This window comes from Oreochromis niloticus, linkage group LG8, assembly GCF_001858045.2.
Source record: "Oreochromis niloticus isolate F11D_XX linkage group LG8, O_niloticus_UMD_NMBU, whole genome shotgun sequence".
Lineage (NCBI taxonomy): Eukaryota > Metazoa > Chordata > Actinopteri > Cichliformes > Cichlidae > Oreochromis > Oreochromis niloticus.
The window spans coordinates 72383-86052 of record NC_031973.2 but is presented as its reverse complement, the minus strand read 5'-3'; the positions used below and the strand labels follow the sequence as shown (position 1 = coordinate 86052).

General features: G+C 39.7%; 1 protein-coding gene and 1 long non-coding RNA gene across 3 annotated transcripts; one reads left to right on the top strand and one right to left on the bottom strand.

Moving 5' to 3' along the window:
* Window positions 1–181: 181 nt before the first annotated feature.
* On the top strand, window positions 182–9568 carry LOC100704888 (uncharacterized). 2 transcript variants are annotated; one of them, XM_005471593.4, is made up of 6 exons: window positions 182–417; window positions 4981–5126; window positions 5202–5276; window positions 7684–8227; window positions 8339–8508; window positions 8682–9568. In XM_005471593.4, the coding sequence occupies exons 1-6, from the start codon at window positions 297–299 to the stop codon at window positions 9213–9215; spliced, it is 1590 nt and encodes a 529-aa protein (XP_005471650.1). In that variant the 5' UTR covers window positions 182–296; the 3' UTR covers window positions 9216–9568. The 2 variants fall into 2 exon arrangements, with proteins under 2 accessions (XP_005471650.1, XP_005471649.1); XM_005471592.4 differs by having other exon boundaries at window positions 183–417; window positions 4981–5276.
* On the bottom strand, window positions 9279–13662 carry LOC112847679 (uncharacterized). The gene is made up of 2 exons (XR_003221386.1): window positions 13588–13662; window positions 9279–12990 (listed from the first exon to the last, which is right to left on the bottom strand). It is a non-coding gene; the product is annotated as an uncharacterized LOC112847679 (long non-coding RNA).
* Between the last annotated feature and the right edge of the window lie 8 nt (window positions 13663–13670).

Below are 13670 nucleotides of genomic sequence, written 5' to 3'. Positions count from 1 at the left end.
TATATTGTTTTGAGAGCCTTTTTGTTGGTAGAGTCTGATATTGATTGTATATACATTTCCACATCCTTAAAAAAATGACAGAAAGATGGTGTTTTGTTTGTAAACTTACATTTATGGATAAAAAATTTAGCTAAAAGTAATTCATGTTTACAGATGTCTCCAGTTATAACGCATGATGTCATCTGTAGACGCGGGACCCGAGCAGCAGTGACGTGTAAGTGTGCGACTGTGATCTTTTGTGCTGACTCCGAAGGAGCCTGCAGTTTATTGTGAAGCAGAAAATATCTGCGGACACCATGAATGGAGCGGATTATCTGCAGCAGCACAGCGCCGAGAGTCTGTCCTTCGAAGAGATGCAGCAGATTAACCCGCTCGGAGTCCATCAGCAGCAGAAAGACGAGGGCAGCCAAACCTCCGGTGAGAATAATCACAGATTTAATGTGGAGGAAACGGGCTAGCTGCTAACACACCAAACAAGGACGGGATGGCCGTGTTTTTTTTTTTTTTTTTCCACCTTATTAAATCTGTTCAAATTATCCTGGAACAGCTAGTAGGACACAAGTAACGCCAGTGTGAGTTAAGGTTGGTTACGAGGAGGAGTGCAGCGATCCAATCTTTCCCCGTTTTTGATTTGCTTCAGGGTGGAGGGCTGATTATGCATCTACAGCTGTGGTCAGAGGTTTACATCCACTCATCATGGGCACGAATGTCACTGTGATATGGAGTTTACCTGATCGTTTTGCAGGATGGAATTATTGTATTTTTAATGAGTGTTTTTTTTCCCCCCCTCTCTAATCCACACAGGGTCAGAAATATACATACAGACTCAAATATAAACATAAAATAATATAAAATCTAAACTTTTGGTTGGTTAAATGTCCCTTAGCGAAGTGCACTTAATTTTTTTGGTATCCATCAACAAGCTTCTAGCATAATTCTGACTGAATATTTGACCACTCTTCCTGGCTTAATTTTTGTTTTTAAATTGGTTCGTTTCTTGGCACAGATCAGCTGGTAAGTATAGAGTTCAAATAGAGTTGAGGTCGGAGCCACGTCAATCCAGAAGTTTAATGCTAGCCTCCTTTATCCATTCCAATACCAGTTGTGTGTTTGGGATCGTTCTCCTGTGGAAAAATCCAACCATGTCCAAGCTTGAACCATCAAGCTGTTGATCTGATGTGAAGTTGAAGAATTTGGAGGTAGTTTTCCTTCTTAATTATTCCATTCACTTTGTGTTATATACCAGTACCACTGGCAGTAAACAGGCCACAGCATTTTTGACAGTCATCTTCTGTCTTCTTAGGTTTGAATGCTTCAGCTTTACTCTTTCTGTCGTCTGACCACAAAGGTTTTCTTGAGAAGGTATTTGATTTGTCCACGTGAACAGCTGCAGATTTCAGTTGAGCTTGAAGGTTTTGATTTTGGAGCAGAGGCTTCTTTGTTGGTGGCATGCTGTAAACCTGGCTTCACTGTGGACAGTTGTGCTGGTGTTACAGCAGTTTCCAGTTCATGGCAGGTTTGAGCCTCAGTGGTTCCAGGGCTGTTCCTGAACATCCTAGCCATAGTCCTCCTTTCTGAGTCTGACAGTTCTTCAAGACCAAAGTGGTGACACGTCTGAATAATTTGTACTTGCGTATTGATGATCTTGGAATTTGCAGCTGTCTAAAAATGGCTCCGAGCGAGCTTCCCAGCTTCTGTAAATCTATCATTCTTCTCAGAACTGAATTCTTTGTACTTTCCCTATGTTCTCAGTCCTTTATGTGCTGGTTCTCGGTCTCAGTTCGTCAGTCCACTGAGCGGTGTCAAACAAATCCTTTTTATGCTGCAAAGAGAAACTACCTGCTGTCGTCAATCATGATCATTAATGAGAAGTTAATAGAAAACATCTCTGCAGAGCCCTCACATCCTGGTTTAAGCTGCTGCCTTCAGTCAGGCACTACAGAGCGCTGTTTACAAAAACCAGTCATCACAGCCATCGCTTCTTCCTCCAGGCTGTCAATCTGATGGACACTGAAATAATCCACTGTTCAGGCCATGTGCACATGGTACTACAAAATTTGCACTTTTAAAATTAATATCTAAGGTTCATCAAAGTTGCACTCACCAGAATACAGAAGTTTGTTATAGTTTGTATAGTTTTTTAAGACTTTCTGTTACTTGTATCCTCATATTTATGTTCTCCTTGTGAATATATTGCTTATTTAAAATGGTTTCTTTTTGTATACAGAGAGCAAAGGGAACCAGAGTCAGATTGCTCATCTGTATGCACAAACTCGGCCAAATAAAGATGACTCTGAATCTGAACAGGTTTTGATCTTGACAACTTTAAGACATTACAGAACCTTTGGCATCACTTATTAAAAGGCCAAAATCACCACGGTGTTCATGCTCTTGATGAGTGGATGGAAACTTCTGACCAGAACTGTAACCATAGCAGTGTTTTCTTCTGACTGAACACTCGAATTACTTTTTACTTACAAGCCACATTCACACATTTACACACCACTTCTTATTGTGTGCCTTTATGTGCTGGTGGAGCAGGGCATCAATTTAGCTCCACTTTTAAGGTGCAGCAGTCTAAGCAGAGAAGCCCACGCTGTCTCTAAGGGCTGATTTGGATTTCTGTGGGGAATCTTTGTAGAGCCGGTGACGTAACCTACATAAGTGGCTGACATTTTTGTGGGTGCATTATGGGTTAGTTGTGGTTTGTCCCGGTGTTTCATATGTAGTGCCAGCCAACAGAAATAAATAAAATACTGGGTCCTTACCTTTGTCAGAAAAACAAGTTTTTCCCTCTAGTTTTTCTCCGTTCTTTGTAGTTTCAGCATTCTCCTTCCAGGAATCTGCTGGTATTTGTGAGTCGTTATATTGATGCTGTAATTATTATCTCTTGTATCAAGACAGCGATTGTTATTCTCTCACTAATCAACAGCACTGAACAGAACAATTACATTAGTTGGCAACTTTGACCTGACATGTAGTTACATTCCCCAGGAGGTGCATGTCAGGATACACCGGAGATTGCACACTTACACAGAGAGCAGAGACATCCTTCAGACGAGTCTTGTTTCTTCTTCTTCTACTTCTGCAGTGTCACTATTTCACTTCTGTCACTGCCCACAGCTCGTTGCCATAGGTGAGGGTAGCAGCATATCATAGGAGTGCACCAAACATAATGAGAAAGACAGGGAAGCTTATGAAAAAACATTAGCAAACACACGAATAAAAGTTGTTGGTCATGGTTGTTGGTTTTTTGATTTGGTTTGGTTTTTTTGCAGTTTTCAGTTTACAAGTGAGGTCCATGCCAAATAGCCCTAATGGATATGTAACCTTGAAAATGTCATACAAAGAAGAAATGGACATGTTTCTCTTGAATTGGACTGAGTTTTATTTCACAGGAATTTATATACAGTTAATGTGTTATGTCTGTGTGTTCCTGATGGTTTTGCTTGTTTGTTTAAACTTCTGTTTTAATATGTAAGTGACCTCATTTCTTATGTATGTTTGTTTGTTTGTTTGTTTGTTTGTTTTATGCCTGTGGAGCTCTTTGAGCCTCTTTATGTGATTATGTATGAGGCAAATAAAAATGAATTGGAATGAATTGGATTTAGTGACCATTCGAATCTGTTTTTTAAGCGCACATATAAAGCAGTGCCAACTGGTGGCCAGACTGAAAAGAAAACTAAACTAAAGTGAGCAGTTAGCTCAGGTGATGAATATGTTAACATTCTTTATGTGTTTATGTCAGTATATTAAATATATTTAGCATACTGGAGATTGCAGTCAGCTGTGTTCTGTCATCTTACCCCTCCCAGTTAAGTGTATAATCCTAGCTATCCACCTGAGGTCATTAGTCATTTCTGGGTCCAAACTCCTCTTCAGGTCCCAAACGAACACTGTGGCATCACTGAGAGATAAAAACTGTCTACATTCTTTCATCTTTAATAAAATGATCAGTGTGGCTGCTCTGCAATAAAGTTTCAAATCCAGGCATCCATGAGAAACAGGATTTATGAAGTTTAACAAAGTTTGAAGTTAGCGGAGTGTTAGCTCGCTAGTTTCCATCTAAACATGATATAGCATGTTCTGACTGAGAGATTTCTGAGAAAATTCAAACGTACAGCTCTGCTATCACTTCCAACATAAATGAAGACAGAAAACTAAACAGCAGTGACGTTTGTAGGGTTACTGAAGTTGGCCTGGTATATAATGATGTGGTGGCTAGCTACAGAGCTATGGTTAGCACAATATAAACACATGAAGGTTCACGATTCTTAGGGACAAATGCAATCAAATGACAGGAGAAAGATGCTGTAATTGGACCAAACGTCACTCAGGAGATAATCCATTCAGAATACGAGGTTAGTCATTAACCATTAACCATGTACTGCTGCATGGTTTGTATTACTCATTATGAAAACTTCCGATCCTCAGCTTCATGTACCCATTCAAATCTTTGTTAGCCTCAGATATTTGGTGCCTGGCAAACAGTGAGCTGCTGGGCTGTAAAACGTGTAATTTTGTAATTGTTTTGTAATTGAATCATTCTTTGTTGGAAGACATAATTACACACTATTCAATAATCGATATTTATGAGTATAAGATATCTAACTTTATGGCCTGTACCTTTAAACAGAGAAGCTTCCTCTGACTATTTATGTGATGGTTTTAAAGCAGGATTTCTCTTATAAACTATGGTGAAGCAAAGTGGGAAAAAAACCCAAAACAACTTGTTTCACTTTCACAAACTCCTTCATCCTGACAGCATTTCTTTTTAAACACTAATTAGAAGTACAATGATAAAGCATTGCTTTTATTCCAGGCTGAAAAGGGAGTACAATCACAAGCTTGCTAAAGATTTTCACTCATCTCAGTATAGTTTCATTGTTTCTTCTAATTTCTATCATATTCCTAGAATACTACAGGGCTACAATTGCCTTTATAATACTTTAACTCCATGTGTTTGGCTGTTTTCTGCAGAAGTTCAGCAGCTGCTAGAGATGAAAGAGGATCACCCTGAATGGGGCCTCGGTCTGGACCAGCAGGACCGAGAGTCTCTGCAAATAAAGGAGGAACAGGAAGAACTCTGGACCAATCAGGAGGGAGAGCAGCATAATGGATTGAAGGTGACTGATGTCACCACTTTCCCATTCACTATTGTTACTGTAAAGAGTGAAGATGATGATAAAGAGAAGTCTCAGTCTTTGCAGCTTCATCAAAGCCAAACTGAAGACAACAATGAGATGGAGCCTCTGACCAGCAGCCCAGCTAAACAGGTAAAAACAGAACCTGATGAAGAGGACTGTGGAGGACCAGAATCAAAAGGGAACCTTGATACACATATTTATTTACAACCAAAAACTGATGTAAAGGCTTCAGACTCTTCTGAGACTGAAGTGAGTAATGATGATGATGATGACTGGAAGGAGCCTGTATCAGATTCTGGACCTAAAACCAGACACAGTGATGATATTTGGAAGGTGAGCAGGGAACTTGAGTCAGGCATAAGGAGTTAGGGGGCATTTAACACTTTAAAAAAATCCTTTAGCTGCTCAGAGTGTGATAAAGAGTTTCTCCAAAAGCAGTCTCTTCAAAAACACATAACATGCCATTCAGAAAAACCATCTTCCAGCTCCAGCTTGGAAATTAAGAAATCTCATACAGTGAGGAAAAATGTAGAGTCTCAGAAGACAGACCACACCAAAGAGAAACCATTAGGCTGTAATGTTTGTGAAGCAACTTTTAGACAGTGGTATAGTCTTGACAGACACATGAGTCCACACAGGAGAGAAACCATTTAGTTGCCCTATTTGTGAAAAAAAACATTTGGACTTCCGTCTAATCTTACTCAACACATGAGACTCCACACAGATGAGAAACTGTTCGGCTGTGATATTTGTGGACAAAGGTTTAACCAAAAGGCACATCTTAAAACACACTTTAGAGTTCATACAGGGGAGAAACCATTTGGTTGTAATGTTTGTGAAAAAAGATTTGGAAATCAATCTAATTTCAATAGACACACAAGAGTCCACGCAAGAGAGAAACCATTTAGTTGTGGTGTTTTTGGCGAGGGCTTTAGACACCATTGTAGTCTTAAAACACACCAGAGAGTTCACACAGGAGAGAAACCATTTGGTTGTGGTGTTTGTAGCAAAAGATTTTCAAATCCAGGGGATTTGAAAAGACACCAGAGCGTCCACACAGTAGAGAAACAATTTAGTTGTGGTGTTTGTTGTAAAAGATTCAAGCGGAAGATGCATTTTAAGGCTCACAGAAAAGTCCACACAGGAGAGAGGCCATTGGATTATGAGCCGTATAGCTGCGAGGTTTGTGGCAAAAGATTTAACCAAAACACTTATCTTAAGTCTCACATAAGAATCCACACAGGAGAGAAACCTTTCTGTTGTAAGATTTGCCCAAAGAAATATAGATATCCATCTACTTTCACTAAACACATGAAACTTCACACAGGAGGAAAATGGTTTGGATGTGATATCTGTGGTAAGATATTTACTGATCAAGGAAGTTTGAAAATACACAAAATAGTCTATACTGGAGAGAAACCATATGGCTGTGGTGTTCTGCGGCGAAGGATTCAGCCGAGGAGGCAATCTAAAGAGATAAGTGTAACTTTATGCGGGAGAGAAACCATTTGGCTGTGAAGTGTGTGGGAAGAACTTTACACGATCAGAAAATCTGAAAAGACACATGGAAGTTCGTGTAAAAGAGAAACAGTTTGGTTGTGCAGAAATTTTTACGTGACAGGGAAGTCTGAGACACATGGGGACATGTTAATACTGTTTCCCCAGTTGTTCACATTTCCATTATTTTGTACAATTAATTGCTACATAAATATAAAACAGTGATACAAGTTAGATTGTATATTAGCCCAAGTACATCGTTGGTAAATCAGTACTTATAGGTAAGAAATTAGACCTCAGTTAATTTATGTCAGGAGAGATCGTGGGAGAAGATTGCCTTTAGGACTTTCTGTTAACTTCCTGAAGTCATAATCAGCAAGAAAGCCACTATATGCGTTGGTGGCTAAATGGGTCAAAGACAAGACTTTTACAAATTAGAGTGAGCCTTAATCCCACTGTGAAATTTATCTATTTCTGTGTTTACTTTTTAAAAGATTTCATTTGACATGATTGGAGTTGAAGCAAACTTTCTGGAAATATAATTAGTTTTTTCGCACACAGTTTTTGGCCTTGGCTTTCTACCAAAAGAAAATCACCAGTACTCTGCTATATATAGTTTTAAATACAGTTTAATGTACTTAAACGTAGAATATAATTTTATTAATCATATGACCAATAATGTGAAACTGTATATAGTTTTTTTTGTTGCCTTAAGCCCCAGTCACACAGGCCTAGAGACCAGTTGACGATCATCCTGCCAACCACTGGTCGCTAGGGTAAAATGTGTAATCCCTGACTGCTTGGCGAGTGGTTGCTGGCTGTCACTAGCTAAAATTAATGGCAAAGAGGTGTATTGTGTTGCACCAAAAACCTCATAGCGATTGCTTTGGTTGCTAGCAGATTGTTACTGTCGCCTGTAGTTTGCATCGAAGACCCCAACTTGTCTGCAGACACTCTATAACTACTTGCCAAGCGGTCAGCGGGACTGCTTGGCGACCTTGAGAGCTTTTAATCACATGGCCTCTAACTGTAAATACAGGTGTGCCGACAGCGCCAACAAGTCTACAGCCAATCACCAAACATGCTGCAAAAAAACGTGTCAAGATTCAGCATCCCACCAATAGAAAGGAGGACTGCACGTAGATCCATGAAGGGAAGAGGGAGATGGCAGAAGTGCCTGCCTGCCAGTTCCAGCTCGGACATCACTCTAGCAACCTCTCAATACCAGAAGGACTCAGATGAAAACAGTGACCCCTCGCTGTCACTCATTGCCAACGTGTCACAGACAATGCTGGAGCCGGGCTCCTCAGCCAGCCTGCACGGGCGTGTTGGCCACAGAGTTGTGACCGGGGAGCCAGAGTTGGAGATAGAAGATGAAAAGCCAATGGTGTCGCATTGGCCCGGGGCCAAGAAGAGGATCCGGATGGAGCCAGAGGCAACTCTCTCCCCCGAACAGGAAGACCACCTTGTTGAGTGGTTTGCAGCTCACCCGTTCTTCTACGACCAGACAGCACGCGACTTCAAGGACAAGCGCAGGCGGGAGCAGCTGCTGGATCAGAAGGCCGAGGAGCTAGGAGTTACCGGTGAGCTATGTCTCTGTAATTTCTGTTGATCCACAGTATCTTAAAACACTCCAACTTTTTTTTTAAACAAGACATTTTTGTTTGTGGGGGGGTTTTTTTGACTGTGCTCAGGGAACTTCCTCTGGGGGTGGTTCCGCAACATGCGGACCGTCTATGGTAAACTAAGGAAGAAGAAGAACGAGCAGGCGACAAGACCACTGACAGCCAGGCAACGGTGGACTTCAGATATGTTCAAATTCTTGGATAAGCACATGACCATCCGCAGGAGCAGCCTGGGAAAGGTAGAGTAATACACCCTTTTGTTTGTTTTCTCTCCCTTGTAACTGCTCTGTTTAATGGCATTTCAGCAGCAAGTGAAGTAGTTAAGCAAAAGTAAATGTGCTATAAAATGTGTACACTTGCGTTGTATGCATTTGATATTTATGTTAATGTTTGTTTGCTTGTGTTTAAAAAGCTTCAAGGGGCACAGTCCACCAATACCGGAGTGGAAGAGGAGGAAGAGGAAGAGGAGGAAGAAGAAGGAGAAGAAGAGCCTGCAAGGTCATCAAGTCGTCCTGGGTCTCCATCTCCTGTTCCCTCCAGTCAGACCCCAAAGTTAAAGGGCAAGAAGGCCAAGCTCGCCAGCCGCTGCGTCAACAAGGCAGTTCTTCAAATTCCAAACAGCATGTCATCACTGCAGACAGCTATGAGGTCCCTGCAGGTAGCTATGGAGTCCCTGCAGGCGGCCGTTGGGGGGTTGAGCAACAACCGAGTCATGTACTGTCAATACCTGAGCACTGAGGTGGGCATGCTCACAGAGGAACAGTGGTCTATGTTTCAGCAGGAGACTATGGGGATGCTTATTCGTTTCCGTACTGCCCGGCAGCAGCGGCAGCAGCCCTCAGTTCCAGTCCTCCTTCCTCCGGGCTCCATGGAGTCGATTCCAGGCCCCAGCAGCACTCTGCTCAGCAGTTCCTATTTCCAGTCCCGGCCAGCACCGCCCCAGTAGCCTCTGTCCCAGCAAATTAATTTTTTTTTATTGACTTTGTGAACTATTTCACAATTTATTTACTGATCATAGTTGAGTGTTTATGTTAATAAACAATCATGTTTCACTGGTACTTACTTCTTGATTCCTTGTATCACAGTAGTAAAACTTGTGCCTTACAGCTGCAAGACATTTTAATTGGCGCAACTTTTACTTTGAAAGCGGACAGTCTCAGTTTCTTGTCGGTGTTATGTATAAACTTGAATAATAGAAAAAGCAGATGTTTCTCATTATATTGTACTTTATACATGGACCATTGTGACCTTTAAATTCTTATATTCTAAATTTGAAATTAAAATTTCAATTTCTTTTCATGTGAGTGAACTATCTTTTATTTTGTATTTATTACACTGGGATATAGGGATACCAAAAAAGCTAAAAAATAATTGCCTTATTCATTCAAATCTCTCCACAGCCACAAGTTAGCCTACCGGGTTAGAGCTCCAGCAGTGTTATAGTCATGCTTAAGGTAGACGCGCTGCCTTTTGTCATCATGACTTCCTGCTACGAATATCTTGCATGACTGCCTCGTCTCTCCAGGCTTTGGGGATAATGTGTTTGGCATTTTCCTCATGATCCAGGGCTGAACACAACAGTTAGACACATGCGGACACAATCAAACTGATGGCATCTGGCATTTGTTGAAGTTCTGTGGAGAGACAACAGAAGCTGTGGCCAAGTATCTCTTTTTTGTTTGTTATATTTATACTTGACGAAAGTTGGTAGCTAAGGATTCTCTGGTGAACTGTCAAGTGTCGACTGTCAGTACTCTGCACTCCATCAAGTGCCAAACTTCTTACTCACCTCCTGTCAACTGTCAAAGATGCCTGGCATAGATGTGACATCATCTTCAGGGTGTGGAGATGATGGCACCACAGACCTCATGAACAACACCAGAAATGGTGCTATACTAACCACAAACAGAAGACTAGAATGCGATAGCTGCTGGTAGTCACCAGGTACTGGGCAGTCGATGCCATTTTCAAGCCAAGTTAAAAGGACGGCTGCAATTAGAAGATGTCTTTGTCAGGCAGAGGATCTGCAGAAGCTTGTGATACATGGCAGACTTAATTCTCAGGGATTAAACAAAGACAACCCTCTCCAATTCTGCCATCAAGTTCTCTTATTGAACTACTGAATTCAGCATGTTACCAATGCCTGAGGATAGCCATCACTACACTAAGGATGGAGAGTAAAGAGACATAATGAGATCTGAATTGTCCGGCAAGGTGAGTAGGACTGGAGTTGCTCTGAGGATCCTGCTACATATACCCAGTCTGGGTTGATCTCCCACCAGGTGCTGACCACTCAAGAGTAGTTACCTGCCAATTGGTAGGGGAGGTCCACAACCAGCAACCGATCTGAGATGATTCAGTTGCACAACCAGTTGCCAACCACCTAGCAAATGAAAATATGAACTTCACTTGATTTAGTGGTTGCTGGAGGTCATGAGTATTTGGGGCTGCCCACAGGTCTCTACACCTGTGTGACTGAAGCATTAAATTTATCGGCAGCACTCGTGCTTACCTGCGTTGTCAACCACCGAAGACACATTTTCAGAAAGAAAATTAAAACACAAACTCAACATATTAGAAAGCCTTTCTGGCAGAAAACCCTCAGGTTTGATTTCTGCAGAAGGCAGCAGCTGTTTTGGGCTAAACCGAACACAGTGAGTGGGATATTTAATAAAGTTTAATAAAAATGCAATATTTGATATAAATCAGCAGCACCTTAGGTAAAGCTTTACCAGTACCAGTATGTTGGATGTATCTGCTGAACCAGCGCTTATTTTGGGCATCAGGTTCACCTGGGAACAGTTTTAAACTCTGAACGACATAGTTTAGTGAGCAGAACTGGATATCGGATTCATTCAGTGGTGTATTTCAATGTTGTTAAAATTTAGTTTATAAAGTTTTGATGACGTGTTTTTTTTTTAAAATTTCATTTTCAAGATTTTTCATGAGCATTGTACTTTAAATGGCAAAAGCAGTGTAATTCTGGGTGTAAAGGTTCCTCCAGCTGGCTGAGTGTATTTGTTAGCAACTGGGTAATCAGTCATGTATGTGTAATGTCAAAGAGTATGATTATTACTGTGGAGGACCGGAGCTCCCAACAAAAAATAAATAAAAGACTAAAACAAACAAATTAATTTGCCTTTAAAACAAAGAGTGCTAAAATAAAAGTAGGCATGAATTAATATGTAAAATGTGACCAGTTGATATTTCTCTTGTATTTGCTTTTTGTGTTTATTTCTGTTTGCTGTCCCTTGTAATGTTCATTTAGATAAATCTGTTTCATTTTCTTTGTTTCTTGAAACATTTACTTCTGTCTTCTTTTTGTGATGATGAAATGTAAACTAGACCCATTTAAATTCTTAACTGTTGAGCAACTAAAATTCTTTATGAAGCAAAAATTCAAAATGTGTATGTCGTGTTGTTGAATGCATTTTCTTTCATAAAACAACATTAAATACTTGACCTGTGTTTTTAAAGTCTTCTTCTTTAATGGCTTTGTTTGTTTGTTAGGAGCTGCTGTATAGAGCTGACAAAAACTTCTATTAAACTTCTTTTAATAGAAGAGGTAATGCCTCCTTTCCCTCCAGCTGTTTTGAAACAACATAAACATTTTCAAAAAGCAATTAATGTTACTGATATCAACATTTCATGTGTTTTGTTTTTGAACTATTTCAAGTTTTGAGGTTTTAAACTCTTTGCAAATGGCCTCATTCTAATTTTATTTACATGTTGTATTCCAACATTTGGAAACAAGTTTAAATTAAAAAAGTCGGTAGAAGAGGAACGGCATACTTTATAAACAGTGCTTCATTATATCTAATTTTATTAAATGGATGCTCAGTATAGGTACATGCAAAGACCTGTTACAGGACACATCTTCAGAGGAAGATTTGAATATTTAAGATTAAAAATAGCATCCGCCGGATGCTCAGATTTGTATTTTGAAGAAAGAAAACGGCTTCTTTTGGGGTGTTTTTATTCTTTAATAAAAAATAAATAAATTTTTAAAAATAATGACTGTGAAAATAAATTATGATTTAAGATGTACTGAATAGGTGGAACTGTTTTATTAACCAGCTAAGGATGCAGCAAAAGCAAAACAATATATATATTTTTTTTACATTATGCATCTTAAATGTGTTCTTGTATTTTTTTGTGCGCTGTGCACATTTCACACAGCGCATTATAATGTATATAAAAGACAACCACATGTGTTATATAACCATAACCATATGTGTTTATTGTATGTTAATAACTGTATTTGCGTTTTTATTGTTCTTAATATGGACGTTAAAATGCTTTGTTTGTCACTGTGTAATGTCTTGTTGTTGTTTTTTACATTAAAAAACTGTAAATGCAAATAACCTTTAATCACGAACAATATTAAACCACAATTAGAACACATGTAGTTGCATGTCATACTACTTGATATATTGAAACAACATAATGTATTCTGTATCCACTACATAAAAATACATAAAATATTATTCTACAAATGTGTTGTACAGTGTTATTATTAAGCTTGGTAGCAGTTTATTAAGTAATTAAAATTAACTGCTCGGATTTTTCACCATGGTGATAATGCCAAAATGATCTCAAACACACTGCCAGTGCAGTAAATACATACCTGGATAGAAAAGCACAGAGTGGAGCCCTGTCGGTCATGGATCAACCTCCCCAGAGCCCGGACCTGAACATTACTGAGGTAGTGTGGGATCATGCTGACAGAGAACAGAACAAAAGGCAGAAACATCCGAATCTTCTTAAAGAAACCTGGAGAACTATTCTGACAAATGAGCGACTCAGAGAGTTCATTATGTTAGTTTCAGTTAGGTTTTTTTGTGTGTTTTACCCCTCTTTGTGTTTGTTGTGGGCTGATCAGCCACTATTTAATTTTCCCCTTTGTCTCGTTTAGTTAGGTCAGTTTGTTTGAGTTATCAGTATTGTTTGTTAACTTTGAGTAGAGTTCTGTTATTTTGACCTCTTTTATGGGCCCAAGATTATGATTTTTTGTATGATTTAACCAACTGTGTTTGGGTTAAATAAAAAGCCTTTTTTTGGACTTTAACCTGTGCCTGACTTTCCTTCGCAGCTCGGTCCATCACAGTGGTCACACCAAATATTCCCTTTTAAGCTCATTAGAACAATGAAAACTCTGTTTTTATTTTGTATTTTTATCCTTATATACTAGATATACTTATATTCCATGTATGTTTGCGCGTTTTAATAAGTCACTGCGCCTATTTTATGTTTTCTTGGAGGATGGCTCAAGACTTTTGCACAGAACTGTACTTGACCCATGAAAACATTCCTCTCACCTTCATCGTTTTCATGTGCATCCTCATGCATCCCACTGAGGAAACCGTTTAGCCAGCAGAGACTAGGTAGGAACCTTCTGCTG

What these genes read in the sequence shown, in the direction of transcription:
- LOC100704888 (XM_005471592.4), top strand. Translation starts at nt 297, where the DNA reads ATGAATGGAGCGGATTATCTGCAGCAGCACAGCGCCGAGAGTCTGTCC. An exon ending in CCAGCAGCCCAGCTAAACAG is followed by an intron (nt 5,277 to 7,683) that starts GTAAAAACAGAA and finishes CTGTAAATACAG; the next exon opens with GTGTGCCGACAGCGCCAACA. An exon ending in CGAGGAGCTAGGAGTTACCG is followed by an intron (nt 8,228 to 8,338) that starts GTGAGCTATGTC and finishes GACTGTGCTCAG; the next exon opens with GGAACTTCCTCTGGGGGTGG.